Genomic DNA, 15,547 nt, shown 5'->3' on the forward strand with positions numbered 1-15,547 from the left:
ATTATGTATGCAATGCAATGTTTTGTGGGGATGTCACACAAGGGGAGGGGGGTTGCGGGGTTCATCTATATGCTCTAATAGGACATATGGACAGGTGTTGTCTCGGAGAGAAACCCCCTTTAAGTGAACATTTGGTGAAATTATGCACACAAAAAAACTGCTGTTCATAGAGTTCAGGTCACTACTTTTAATCCTTGAAGAACCTCTTGAAAGCACAAACAGGTTGGTTACTGTTCTCTTAAACAAGTTGAACAAGCCTTGCTGGAAAAAGGGTTAATATTTGGAAGAACCAACGACTACTTTTAAATGTTCACCTTGAGATCATGTTGTATGGTTGAGAGGACGGCTGAATCATCACTTCGGTAATGTAATACTTGATAGCATCTAAAAGGGATTAAAGAGAAAACCACAACTTCAAGTAGGAACAAACAAAGTGAGAGGTTAATGTGTGTATCATTTAAACTACTGATATGGTAAATATTGAGACTGGTAGGAAATCTGGGTTCTAAGACCACCACTAGTGACTAGAATGTAGATGAGTGATGTGCTCCGTCTCCCATTGGTAATCTTTTGCAGCATGCGGAGAGCTAAAGACAAGCCATACACTTTGTGCAGAAAACCCCAAATAACTGCTCATGACCAGCAGAAATAGTTTTTATCTTTTGTATGATGGATACACTATAACCCGCCAAATCTATTATTTGAAAACAAAAAAGTTAAAAGGATTCTATCTTCAGGATAGATCATCAATAGACCTCCCATGTAGTGACCAGCGCTTGTAACAACAGGCACGATTCTCATTGATTTCAATGCCATGCCTGCACTTACAAGCGCCGGCCACTACACAGAAGTCGCCGTGGAGTCTTCCGCTCCGATCTCTGTTATTGCAGCGCTGACAGCATGCGCCTGCTCAGCTGATCAGTTGGGATCTAGAGCGGCGGACTCCCAGACAATTGACTATTGATGACCCTTTAAAGTCAATTTCTTCCCTCGAGCACCATTATGCTTTTTTATTTTATCTTAATCTGTCTCAGATTAGTTCAGATGAATTTTTAGTATACATTTATAGCAAATTGGAGCTCCATTTTTTATTTATTTTGTTAAATGATAAAAGTGAAATGTTAAAATTCTGGTTGCCGCAAGCCATCAGTAAGGTGATCAGAATGCTGTTTACACATTGAACAGTAGCAAGAGGCTCCCCCTAATGGTATGTGATGGTAGCCCAAATTGGATCATGTCACGGTTACTCTAGAAATTGACTCTGCAACTCTGCAAAACGGAGCACCTGCTGCTAAGAAAATCAATCAGTGAAGAATGTTGGAACTAAAAATAACGTTATGTTAAAAGGTGGAGATGTTAATAGATCCACTATAAAATCAAACCTGAACATTCTGTTGGTATTGAGAAGTGGACTGACCACCATCAGCATGTAAAACCAGACAGAGTCCTCTTAGGGCTTGGCTTGCTTGCTCTTTTGCCCACTACTCCCAGGCCTAGCATGAGTGGTGTCACAAAGCACAGTGTCATTTGTATGAAATACTGGCTCTGCTAGGAGTGTTTAGTACAGAGAGAACTCTTTATACAGATGACCTAGTGAGTGATGACAGCGTGTCATGTAGAGGCGATAGTGCCAGGACTCAGATCAGAAGTTTCCAAGAGCGTGGTTTAACAGGAATGTGAGATCAAACATCAATTTTCAAGTTTTGCCTAGTGAGTGACTGGCTAACTAAGGATAAAGCAACAAGGAGCAGAATCAGGGTGGTAGAAGATAAGGTTGGCATATTTTTTTAATTGATTGCAGGGTAGTGCAATTTTGAAGGAAACCAGCAGTTTGACCTGAAAATCCACAAGCCCAAAAACAATTTGAAATAGTTTGTTGTTGAAATTGCTGTTGCCCTGCCAAATCATGTTGCCATTTCATCAAGGCTTCTCCACCCGAGAGTCTCTCCGTGTGGTCACTGTCAAGTAAGGCCTCCCTCACACAAAAACGCTGCATTTACTGCAGTTTCAGCAACGCTGGCATGAGTTATGGCTGCATTTTCAGCACAGCTGAAAATGCAACCAAGGAAGCTGAAAAAAAAGCAATACTCACCTAGCCATTGAATGGCTGTGATTGGTTCATCGAGTAATAGCTCCCATTGGTTCTCGAGCACTGGCTCAGCCAATCAGGGCAATCTCTAGCTGGAGGTGGGGTTTTCAATCGCAGTTACCAGCAAGAGATCCTCTGTCGGCGGTGACAAGTGCACTGAAGCCTGCAGGAACACTGGAGAACAGCGGGAGGGACCCGGAGGGCGCCTGCTAGATGAGTTTTGCCTTTTAATTTTTTTCACGTAGTGTAGCTAGGGCATTTAATGCTGTCAAAAACGCGGTGCCAAGTTGAGCCATGTTTTCAGCAGTGCTGAAAACGCTGCCGACTCATTTCCGTGGGCGACGCACAGCTTTTAAAAACCCTGAAACGCCCAAAAATAAAACATAAAATGCTGAGTTTTAACACTTGTCTGAGAAGCCCCATTGAAATGAATTGCAGTGTTGTACAGCATTTAGCGCAGCGTTAAACGCTGAAAAAAAAGCCTGTGTGAGGGAGGCTTTAGGGCTACCCAGCGATTTTGGCTGCATGACACTTCGCACCATCAAAGATCGTAGCATCGCTCTACTTACATCGCAGTTAATGAGAGTCAATGTTGCGAAAACCGTGATAGAACACTTTGGATTTCCGTCGACGGTCATGTCGTGGTAGCTTGTGAGTCACAACAGGACCGCATTTACTTTCATTAGCAGGCAGGGCAATACTACGAACTTTTGCCGTGTCCTGCAGCCAAAATCATGATTTAGCCCTAGCCTTACTGGTGGATCAAGTGCCGCAATCTGCCTTAGGTGTTTATGATAGCCACTTAGAATCCATTTACTCACTATATTCCTTTAAGCAATCTCATACAACCCCCAGCCAAACAGTTCCTGCTCTTTGTTCCATAGACCATCATCAGAAACGCTGCAATCATTCATATCCTGTGTAAATTGTATTACGTCCCCTAGGAATTCGAACATGAAGAGAAAGACTTTGTAAATACTATACAAGGCTGTATGATCAGAAATAACAGACCACGAGGCTGGAGCCTACTAGCAATATAATCTGGGTCACCAATGCCCTTGACGATGAGCGTGTGAATCTACCTGCTTCATTCAAGATGCAATGCACTGATCAATCATTCCACCACGACTCTCATGGGTTTAATTTGAAAATAATGAGCCATTTAGAGAAGGGATTCAATGAGTATCACATTCTACATTTGTTCAACAGTACAAGAAAAAAATAATTCGGCAACAATAGGAAGTGACTTGATGTGCTGGGAGTCTGAAAACTTTGCCTTATCTTCCAGTTACAATACTACAGCCTATGTAAGAAGCAGCTGGCCGTGTCCATTACAAGAAAGCCGAATGTGCCTCTTATTGTCAGCTGCTATTAGGATGGCTGCGGCTTTACATACCTGATGACACAGTCTCGCCCAGTATTGCTTTGCAACGTTTGCAAATGACTTTGGTATTTTCCTTTGATTTCTGCAAGGCACAAAAAAAGAAAGTCACTTAAATGTCACATTACACCTTTAGTCTGCACTCCAGGGAGGATATGGAGAATTATACATTCTTTAACTAAACTTTATTGTAGTGCTGACATTAAGGGATATCTGTCTTTCTGCACACACTTGTCCAAACTCTCCGTATAGTAGAAGGTATAATCTACCACAGATAAGCAAATGTCAGTTCATCCCAACACATGCTCATTTATTTACTGACTGGCACATCTGCCCATTGCTGGTTCCTAATCTTATAACGCCAAGTCCCCAGTGTGAAATACACAACTGTAAAAATGGACGAGGCAACCACAAAGGAAACCAAACTAAAATGAGTACGCACAAATTAGTATATCCTTAAGGGTGGGCAGGCATAAAGACAAGAAGTCAACTCTCTTTTTGGATGAACTCAAATATCTCTTGGATGAACTCAAACCCATAACCTAAGCCCTAGCTGCAGGAGAAAAAAAAAATTTTCTTAAAAGTATACATCACCTTAGAAGCGCTGTCCAGGGCTCCGCTGCAGCTTCTTCCCAGTCCTTGGCACTGTTCTTTTTCATCTTTTCTGGCAGGGGATTGAAAGATCCCTGCCACCTGGAAGCACTGCCTCTGAGTGGCTGACTCTTACGCCTCATGTCCACTGGATAAATCTATTTAGGAAATCCGTGCGGGTGTCCCACACGCGTGATCCGCGCCCATAGGTATGCCTTGGACACCCGCAGGTAAGTAAATACCTGCGGATGTCAATTTTCCCTGCCGCGTAGATCGCACGTGTGGGAAAACATCCGCAGCATTCTCCATTTTCTGTGGGTCTCCCGCGCGGGCGGCTCCCGCAGGCTTCCATATGGAAGCGTTCCGGATTCGCGGTACACCCGGAGCTGAATTTCTGCTATCCGGCGCGGGAGAGCAGGAGTTCAAAATAAAAAGGAGTGCACGGTGCATGCCAAGCACATCCGCCGGGCAGAAGCAAAGAAAATTCGGCCGCGACGGACGGGAACCCGCAGCGTCCAGACAGGTGAGTCAATTCAATTTTCAGGCCTCATGTCTGCGAGAAAGGAGGGACCCGCTGCGGGATTCTGCATGGAGAATCCGCGCCGGCCCGAATTTCTTAGTGGAGATGAGGCCTTAGCCAATCAGAGCCAGCGCTCAATAAATGGCTGTGATTGGTTCATTGAATGCTGGCTCTGATCGGCTACACTGCAGCAAATCAGAGGCGGCGCTTCCAGGAGGCGGGGATTTTTCAATCCCCGGACAGAAGAGATGAAAAGACTAATGTCGGGGACCGGGAAGAAGCTGCAGCGGAGCCGGACAGCGCTTCCAAGGTGATGTATACTTTTTTTTTTTTCCTGCAGCGAGAGCTTATTTTCAGGGTAGGATAAGCCCCCCTTACCTACAAAAAAACCCCAGTATGCGGTGCTACAAAGTCACGCGACTTTGTGGCACCACTTGCAACTTTGCAGCGCTACAAAATCATGGTATTGCTGCTATTTTCTTGCGGCGATGCCGTGTTGCCCATGTTAAGTAGGCCTTAAGGTATTACTACTAATTCTGAAATGAAAATTACACAGATATTGAAGTTGTATCAGTAGATTTCACACAGCAAGAAATCAGATGCCAAGTCTCGACCACACAAGAATGACAATTCTGAAGGAAAAGCTGATGGATAATTCCTTATTTCATCCACTAAATGATGTCACTTCCAATTACTGTTAAGATGATTATTAATTCTTGACTCCAGAACCTGCATGAGGATTTGCCAAGTGTCGTGTGGATTGCTAGCTCACCTTCTCGGTTTGTCTCAGATCACTTATTGAAGCGGATATGATTTCCAGATGACGTTCTGATTTAAAGCCCCTAGAGTCAAATTTCGAACCGTGTAGTCAATGCGTTAACCTCTTCCCGCAGAATAAAATGCTAGCAGCAGGGCTCACTGCCACTCAGCTCCCACAGGAAGACATGATCTAGCGCCGACATGCAATATTGTCTGGGAAAATAAATGCCATCATTCCCCCCACATGGTATTTGATAAGCGCTCTCGGAAGCACCAGCAGAGATTAAGGGCCCCCTTCTGCCTGAAATAAGCCTCATTTGAGATAATAAAGTTATACTGGGCAATATAAATGTACCAATTAGTAGATGTCATTAACACTAATAACTTACGGAGACGTTTGCATCAACGGGATGAGGAACAGATGACATCTCATTAGTCTCTCCAGGGGGGGCTGAAATATTTGCTTTATTCACCAAAAGGAACGTGTCTCCCAGAAAGCAGTCATTAACCTTGGGCAGGCAACTTCGATTGGCAAAGGGATCAGGGTGGCAGCACCATTCTTCAACCAGAGAGCTCCAGTTTTCGCTGGGCAGAGGAAGTACTCGGAGAAACCGCCTGGAAAGGAACCAGAGAGAGGCAGTGAATGTGTCAGAGCGCGCCATTAACAATTATACCATCGGTGGAGAAAGAGCGGCTAATGTCTGTCTGCAGTCACAGCAGTGAACGGCTGTTCCTTAGTCACATCCCTACTGCTTTTTGATCCCATTTTCAGTGATTTGTTCTTAAAATTGGTTGGGGCTGGACTGGGAATTAAATTCAGCCCTGGCACTTGAATGCAAATGCATGGTGAACGTGAAATTCGTGAAACAGATCATTTTCAGTGTGCGAACATAGCGAACCAAACTGCATGAACTTGGTATCGCCAAAAATCGTGTAGACCCACAGAGTAAGATTATTATTCAGCATGCTGAAAAAAGTTAAAAAAATTTTTTGCATAAAAAAAAAAAAAAAGGCAGAATTTTCATCTAGCTCTGCCAAAAAGATTAATAAAGGTGACGGAAAATGTAAAGATTTACAGCTTTCGGAATGCAACAATAAAAAAGGTTGAATAATGAAAAACTGGTTGGTCATTAACGCCTAAAATGAGCCCGTCATGAAATGGTTAAAACGAGCGTCTGCTTTTGGGCCACAATGCTGTCCCAAGACATGAATGGGATTGGAGTATATTATCAGCAGTTCTTCTCTGCCGCCCCTCCGATCTGCCGGTTTCATGCTCGGTTTTTGATCATGCAGATTGATGCACAATCTTCTATCGACCTATGAACTGCTCTCTGATTGGTCAGTGCTGATTGCATGAGCAGCTCTGGTCAATCGGACACCAGGTATAGTGCACTAGTAATCTAACATTATTAATGTGGGGATTAGTTAGTATGAAGATTGTGTTGGCCAACTTGGATGGTTGAAAACAGGACTCTGAAGCGGCAGATCGAACGGCCGGCAGAGAACTGTAGGTAATATACCCCCCATTGCTGAGCGCGATATCGGGCCAAGTGTCCCATCCAGATATCACAATCGTCCGTGTGAAATTAGCCAAATGGTAGTTCTCTACTGCTGCCATGGACTCCACGTGAAATAATCATTCTCACATAGCGTCTATGTATAGGACAACCCGGTAAAAGTGTCAGGACTACTTCACAACCCCGTCACTGTAATCGAGCATGAAGAGAAGCTGAGCGCCACACGGATAAACAAGCACTGAAAGGCAGAGGGTGGAACCGACCAATCATCACGCACGGTGTTGGAGGTTGTATTGCTGCGTGCGTAACAAGTAGAAATGTTAATAGTGTGAAATCTGCATCTCCTACAATCCAAGGCTCTTTTACTGCTCTTCCAAGGATGTATTTCGATAAGGGGATAACTCTCACTCTATCTTCTACGTGGAAGAAAACTACAGGAATTCTTCACAACTACATATTAACTATTCCGTAACTGGGCGGCCTAGAAGGAGGAGTTCCCCTACATCTCAACGGTCTATACTGTAGGATTATACATTTACACACACACCTATTTCTCTCCTACAGTATAAAAAGTTGAGACCTAAGGAAACCCCTCCTTATAGGCCGCCCCATTTAGTATACGTGTGTGTTGAGAATTACAATTCTACGTGGAGCTTCCAGTCTTCTAATCACCAACTTAGCTTGAGAATCCCAATTCCGCCGAGAGAACTACACCCCCCGGTGATAAATATCTGCATTTAAATGCTACAACGGATGTGTCCGATCAACGCTGTGGTGCTAAGGAGAACGCGTAGTGCTATAATATACTTGATGTATAGCGCCACAAATTCAATTACACTGAAATAGTGGAGAGTTCTCTACACACCGACAATGGAAAAAGGTAATATATCATGCTTGTTATCCACTGCTTACATTATAATCCTAGGTGACTGTTTGTATTACGCCATCCTCATGATTTTTCAGATCGTTGTATAACTAGTACGGCTTGAAATATACTAACAGCGCGCTTCATGGAAACATTCATCAGCGAAAAAAAGACTCGGCCTTCACCTGCACTGCAGCATGGGTATACCCAGGACACGTCACCAACGTGCAGTGCAGCGGGCACGCAACTGCAGTTTGATACCCGTTCTCTAGGAGGTGGTGGAGGAGGAGTGCGGTTTCTATTGGGTTCAATCTGTAATAATTCATAGCTAGAGTATATATCAAAAACAGCAGAGCCATGTCATAGATCACTCAGCAGGTCTCAATATATAAATTAACGGATGCCACTACAGACCGAATTGGTCAGACATATGTGCCGCTCTCCAGTACTGGGCAGTGTCTGGACTTGCTTCTGTTAATATATTTGGTCTCTGAAGTTTGTGTCCAATAGGTGGTTATGGGGCAAGGTTCACCGTTCTGTTGGTCTGATATGACAGTAGGATGGCACTATTACCCACTCCTAAGGCTGCCTGTCCACGCCGATGATCCGCCGGCGGATCCCGCTGTGTGAAGCTTTCTATAGCGCTGCTATGGAAAGTGCAGCGCCGGCGTCCACGAGCGGAGAATCATAGCGATTCTCTGCTTGCGGGATTTAAATCATGGCATGCTGCGATTCTCCGCGGTGAGCCTATCTGTTAGATAGGTTCACCTCTGAGACCTGTCAGCTCTCCTCCTCGGCAGAACATTGCTGGCGATATTCCGCCACGGCCATGGACAGGGGGCCTTAGTCTGCCCCTTTTGTCTAAAAAAATTGCACAAGGCAGTGTGGCAGGTGGCGACCATCACCTGATATGTGGTCCTCTCCTTAGACTTATGATGTACATGCCAATATATATAGTGCTCTATTAAAAGAGATATTCAGAACTTAACTGCCTTTATATAGTGCAATGAACAAACTGATTTTCATTACGCTTTAAGAGGTATACATCTTCTTCAATGCAACATCATCCAAGATATTCCACAAAATAGGATCATTTTTGGACATCTTTAGGGGTTACCGAACATAGCAGACACAAATCAATCTAAAAACATTTAAAGAGTTACCGTAATCATATGCAACTATAAACGCGAGATATATAAATGTAGGTGTATAAATGATGCAGAAGTGTCTAATGAGTAATGTTCTAACCAACAACACCCCCAGCAATCATGAGACAAGGTTGTCAGTCACTGCTCCAGGCAAAAAAAGGCCATGTATTATTCAAAGATTAGGTGGTCACTGATTTCTCAACAAACTTGTGCTTATGTGATGGTCGATGTAATAATTGGCAAAACTGCAAATCACTTTACTTCCCTAAAATGACAGTTCTGTGCTGAAAAAGCTGTCTGAGACACTAAGGGTCTCACTATTGTGTAATTTGCCATCCACTGCCTGTTGTCAAGTGAAGTCTGTCTCTAGTTACAAAAACACAAACTAATTGCAGGAATTATGTTTGTGGGGGGAGCCTTTGCTTGCTGCTGTCTCATGCAGAGACAGTGTGGAGGTAGGGGGGGGTGCTTCAGGAGGGAGGCAGGGAAAGTCACACATAAGGCCAAAAAAAAAAAAACCCCAAAAAAACATACATGTCCATCGAGCTCAGCCTATTACCTCCCAATTTTGATCCAGAGGAAGGCAAAAAAAAAAAAAAAAACCCCAATGAGGCAGAAGCCAATTTTCCCCATTTAAGGGCAAAAATCCCTTCCTGACTCCAATCTGGCAATCAGGATAATCCCTGAATCACCCACGCTTCTGAAGTTATTATAACATATAATATAGTATTGCTCAAGAAAAACATCCAGGCCCCTCTTGAACTCTTCTATCGAGTTTACCATCACCAAGTCCTTGGGCAGAGAATTCCATAGTTTCACTTTACAGTAGAGAACCCCCTTCTATGTTGGTATAGAAATCTTCTTTCCTCTAGACGTAGAGGATGCCCCCTTGTTACAGTCACATTCCTGGGTATAAATAGATGATGGGAGAGATCTCTGGATTGTCACCTAATATATTTATACATAGTTATCAGGTTGCCCCGCAGCCGCCTTCTTGAGTACCGCTGCCCAAAACTAGACACAATATTCCATGTGTGGTCTGACTAGTGACTTGTAAAGAGGCAGAACAATGTACTCGTCATGTGCCACTGCACCTCTTTTGATTCACCCCATGATCCTATTTGCCTTGGCAGCAGCTGCCTGACACTGGTTGCTCCAGTTAAGCTTACAGTTAACTAAAACACCCAAGTCCTTTTCCATGTTGGTGTAACCCAGTGGTTTCCCATTTAGTGTGTAATGGTGACATGTATTCCCTCTGCCCATGCAGAACCTTACATTCATCAGTGTTAAACCCCATACGGTTTCACAGCTACTGGAATGACATCTACAGTCTCAGTAATGCTGTATAACGTCCTACACGTTGCTGTTACAAAGAGAGATGCTAACCTCCCTGCTGTGTGTGCTCGGTATGGAGACATTACAGAAGCAGTCTTCTCCCACTGGCTCAAGCAAGACAGAGAATTAGAGATGGAGTCCAGATGAGTAAAAACTTGTGATGCCATAAACAAGTCATAGAAAGGGCAGAAATATTGTTACTCCTCACACACACAAGAGCTTATTCTGAAAACTTACCTCAGGCCTCCCTCACACAGACGTTTTTGTACAGCGTTTAGCGCTGCCATTTCAGCACTGTGCTAAACGTTGTACAACGCTCCCATTCATTTCAATGGGGCTGCTCACACAAGCGTCAAAACACGGTGTCTGCAACGCTGCCCTTTGACAGCGATGCATGTTCCATCTTTGGCAGTTTTCAGCCCTGCGTCGTCCATTGAAATGAATGGGCAGCGGTTTCAGTGCTGGTGAAAATGTGGCACAACTTGCTACCACATTTTTGGCAGCACTAAACGCAAACGCTATCTGCACGACTTAAAAAAAAAAAAAAAGGAATACCCACCTAGCTGCCGCCGTCGGGTTCCGCGCCACTGCTCTTTGGAGCTCCGGGCAGGCCGCCGGGCACTTGTCAAGCCAACAAAGCATCTATTGCTAGTGACAGGGATTAAAATCCCCACCTCCCAGCGAGAGATTGTTCTGCTTAATTGTGATTGGGGAATCCAGCGCTGGCCGTGATTGGCTGAGCCTGCTGACACTCAGCGGGCTCAACCAATTAGCGAAATTTCTTGCTGGAGGCGGAGTCTTCAAACACCGTCACCAGCAAAAGATGCTCTGTTGGTGATGACAAGTGCCAGGAGCTCCAGAGATAAGCGGCAGGGATCCGGACAGCGCCAGCTAGGCGAGTATTGATCTTTTTTGTTTTCTGCTGAAAACACAGCCAAAACGTTGTCAAAAATATATGACAATGCTGCTAAAAACCGCAGTTGAAAAATGCTGCGTTTCTGCAAACGCCTGTGTAAGGGAGGCCTTAAAGTTATAGCTCGCTTTAAATGTAGTTTTGCTGAAAAGGGGGCGGTGGGAGTGGGGGCCGGGAAACTGATCTTTATTTTTATTGTTTGGAATAGAACAGATAAATTGAACTGTCTTCAATGTTACATTTTCTGGTATACAAGGTTGAGCTACAGAACAATGGCCATCAAGATCTGCAAGAACCACAGAAGAACAGAGCATTCATCAACTGTATGTATAAAAGATTTGTGGATAGGATTGGTGGGGGCAAGGCTCTTAATTGGTCTTTGAGAAGTACCAGCACAACACATTAATTCTGAAGAAAGTGAATTAAAAACCACTCTCCTGAACATCCAGAGTAAATCATTGCAAAAATCAATTCCATAGAGTACATACTTAAAACCAGGAACTAGAAAACATATAAAGTAGTGAAGGAAGGACTACACTTTCATCGCTGCACTCAAAAAGTCATATTTGTATGTATTTCTTCTTAAAGGGCATGATCTTTAGAAGTTAAGAGTACTGTACAAACTCGTATAATGAGGGGGTCTCTGTGCTCCGAAAACTTGCAAATATAATTCTTCTGGTTGGCCAATAAAGGAACCGCTCCTATAAAATCACTCCGGTAATAATTTCATCTTTTTTGCACAAAACTATTAACTAAAAACACATATACTGTATGTTTCTGGCTAACACTGTACTAGGCCATTTTAGGGGGAACACCGCAAAAGAAAGAATATTTAGAGCTCAGTCAGACGAGCTAGCAAATATACAAATAGGGCCACAAAACCACCGCATGGGTTTAAAGAAAAACAAAAATGCTAAAAAGTGTCCAGTCCTTTAGGACTGAAACACTCTTGACTTTGAAAGGGATTAAACTTGACACAATAGGGCACATTAATGCAATTATACCAGTTTTCTGTTTGGCCCCACCACACATTTTTTTACACCTAAAATGGGGGTTACGCCGATGCTATAACAACTTTTTAATATGTATCCAACTCTGTTAAAAATAAAAAAGTAGGGGGGCGTGGCTTGGATATGGAAGCGTGAGCACCCTCTACCTTAAGCTCCCGCCGATCCCGATAAAAAAACCCGCTTAAATGAGCATACAGCAGCCGAAAGCCCCTACCTCCACAGCGATGGGACGCAGGAGAGCCTCTAGCCGCTCGGCGGCACCTCCAGAAACCGGACCGGCAGGTATCCAGCGCTTCCTCCGGGTCTCCAGCGCGGCAGACGCCGGTCCCAAAATGGCGTCGGACCGCATGTGCAGCTCCCCCTCATCCCCTACCAGCGGCAAACAGGCGCGCAGCACAGCAAGCCGCGCCGGGGATCGCCGACACTCCAACTCAGCGGAGGAAGAGGGAGAAGAAACAGCGCACAGCAGAGCACCAGTGCCGGCAGACAAGGTGACTCCACACCAACACGCAGGGTCCCTGGGAGGGGGGGAGAGCAGAGAGGAGAGCGATATGCCCTCCAGCCCAGACAGTGGGCCTGCGCACGAGAGGAGCACGAGCACTGTGAGTGACAGAGCCCCTGCACCACAGACACTTGTATATGAAGGGGACAATATATCTGCTCACCATAAACAGGGCCAGGACAGCAGACCCAGAGAGAGCCCAGACCCCAGCAAACAACCCACTACACAGTCCTGGTTCTCCACTAATGTGAACAGGCCTGAAAGCAGCTACTTTCAAGAGGGGAACCATAACAGCACACTAATGAGAGGACAGGCTGACAAGCATAAAAAGCTTCCCACACCACAAAGACAGAGGACCCCTGATGACTGGGGCCAGGGCCCATCAGAAACCAACAGCCGCTACCAGGCTAGGGGCCAAAAAGAGAAGGCCAGCCACAATTCCTCACCTGACCATGACCCTCCAGATGACCCAACACAGGAAGACGCATGGGACTGGAGGGAGCATTTAAGATCACTACCCACAAAAAGTGACTTCCACAGGCTAGAGAACTCCCATAAACAAGCCTTAAAGGGGTTGTCCCGCGCCGAAACGGGTTTTTTTTTTTTTCAACCCCCCCCCCCCGTTCGGCGCGAGACAACCCCGATGCAGGGAAGTAAAGAAAGTTTACCGGAGCGCTTACCTTAATCCCCGCGCTCCGGTGACTTCAATACTTACCGCTGAAGATGGCCGCCGGGATCCTCTGTCTTCGTGGACCGCAGCTCTTCTGTGCGGTCCACTGCCGATTCCAGCCTCCTGATTGGCTGGAATCGGCACGTGACGGGGCGGAGCTACACGGAGCCGCTCTCTGGCACGAGCGGCTCCATAGAAGACTGCTGAAGACCCGGACTGCGCAAGCGCGGCTAATTTGGCCATCGGAGGCCAAAAATTAGTCGGCACCATGGAGACGAGGACGCTAGCAACGGAGCAGGTAAGTATAAAACTTTTTATAACTTCTGTATGGCTCATAATTAATGCACAATGTACATTACAAAGTGCATTATTATGGCCATACAGAAGTGTATAGACCCACTTGCTGCCTCGGGACAACCCCTTTAACTCTAATACAACAAGAGCTGAAGCATGTTGGCCATAGGCTCCAAACAGTGGAGGAATCTCAGGAAGAAGTGTTTACGCTGCTAGACGCTCACAGCCAAGTCATCAAAGCCCAGTCTCTACAACTGACAGACATCCTTACACACCTAGACGACTTGGAGAACAGGCATCGACGCAACAACATCCGTCTACGAGGCCTGTCTGAGGAAGTGATGCCCCCGCAACTGGAAAACTGGGCACGCAACATGCTCACCTCTCTCCTGCAACGCGATCGATCCAATCCGGTAGAGATAGACCGCATCCACAGAAGCTTGGGGCCCAGACCAGAAGACCCAGGAAAGCCGCGAGACGTGATATGCCGGATCCATTTTTATAAGGACAAAGAGGCGATCATGAAAGAAGCTCGAGACAACAATCCAGCCCTGAGCCATAACGGGTCCCCCATAACAATCTTCCCGGATCTCGCTCGGCGCACATTACAACTCCGAAGAGCAGTGAGACCACTTCTAAATGCGCTACGAGAACGCAACATCCTATACAGATGGGGCTATCCTTTCCAATTGACAGCTACCAAGAATGGCAAATCAGCAACATTTAGAAGCCCAGCGGACTTGCCAAAATTCCTGGGAACTCTGGAACTCCCCATGGTGTCAATACCTGACTGGCCCACACTACCAACGCTACCAGTCACAGCGCCCAGGGAGACATGGCAAGAGGCTCATCCAGAAAAAAGAAGGGGCAGGGGTCGCCCTGGAACCACCCCTCCTACCTGATACAATAAGGACGTACACCACGGAGGCAGTCATTACGTTAAACCAGGGAATTACCCTGCTCGTTGTGGTCCACACTCGGAAAGGCTAAGGAAGAAACAAGCTACTGAGTCCGACCAAGCCACGAGAAGGCTGTTTAAAGTTTTGAACGTTATCTTAACAAAAAGTTGCGGGTTCTACAAAGATCCCCCATAAGGGGATCCCCATTTCTAAGTTTATACGGTGGAAGAAGCGGGAGGCTTGCGCTCGAGTCTCCATCCACCTCCCCTAGTAGGCTAGACGCCACTAAGTGCCGTCTAATTTCTGGTTCACACCAGACGAATACCTACACACGAGAATCTGGGACACTTTCCCCAGATTGGCAGATTCCTACAAATCTGCCACCCTTCCAACCCCCCTATATTCACCCTCTTCTTCTCTCCCTCAACCCTTCCACCGGCGGCGGCCAAAACTAAAAATTTTCCAACATGACGAACACATCCTTCTGCACTTTCAACGCTAGAGGACTAAACTGCCCCTCTAAGAGAGGGCAGATCCTTGCCCACATGCGCAAAAAACGGATCCTAATAGCCATGTTCCAAGAAACCCACTTCAAAACCGGCAATGTGCCGAAATGCAACAACAGATCTTATACCCAGTGGTACCACAGCACCCACCCCTATAAAAAAACATGTGGCGTCTCCATAACCATACACAAAAACCTCCCCTACAACCTCCTCGCTACCGAGGTTGACCCGGAGGGCAGGTATCTCTTCCTAAAAATAGAACTAGGAGCGAAAGTAATTACATTAGCTAACGTTTATTTCCCATTACATTAGCTAACGTTAATTCAGGTCAAACAGCATTCGGGATCCGAGTCCTGGGAGAACTAGCTCGATTTGCCTCAGGTACCGCGATTATCCTTGGAGGGGACCTAAACGTATGCATGGACCCATGTCTTGACTAGTCGTCAGGTAAGTCTGGCGTCTCCCTGGCGGCTACACGTAGACTACGGAAACAGCTGACTGCCCTTAAGCTCGTTGATCTCTGGAGGACTTTGCATCCGGAGATCAAG

At 45.7% G+C, this 15,547-nt stretch overlaps 1 protein-coding gene across 2 annotated transcripts in view; it reads right to left on the bottom strand.

The window, feature by feature from the left end:
• Positions 1 to 15,547, bottom strand: part of UBE3D (ubiquitin protein ligase E3D) — a 155,029-nt gene that overhangs the window by 96,725 nt on the left and 42,757 nt on the right. For both annotated transcript variants that reach the window (XM_066604954.1, XM_066604961.1), the window contains exons 4-6: positions 5,730 to 5,955; positions 3,486 to 3,555; positions 315 to 384 (exon numbers count right to left, since the gene is read on the bottom strand). In XM_066604954.1, coding sequence (XP_066461051.1) covers positions 315 to 384; positions 3,486 to 3,555; positions 5,730 to 5,955 — 366 coding nt within the window. The remainder of the gene's footprint in view (positions 1 to 314; positions 385 to 3,485; positions 3,556 to 5,729; positions 5,956 to 15,547) is intronic.

The sequence above is a fragment of the Eleutherodactylus coqui genome, chromosome 1 (assembly GCF_035609145.1).
Source record: "Eleutherodactylus coqui strain aEleCoq1 chromosome 1, aEleCoq1.hap1, whole genome shotgun sequence".
Taxonomy (NCBI): Eukaryota; Metazoa; Chordata; class Amphibia; order Anura; family Eleutherodactylidae; genus Eleutherodactylus; species Eleutherodactylus coqui.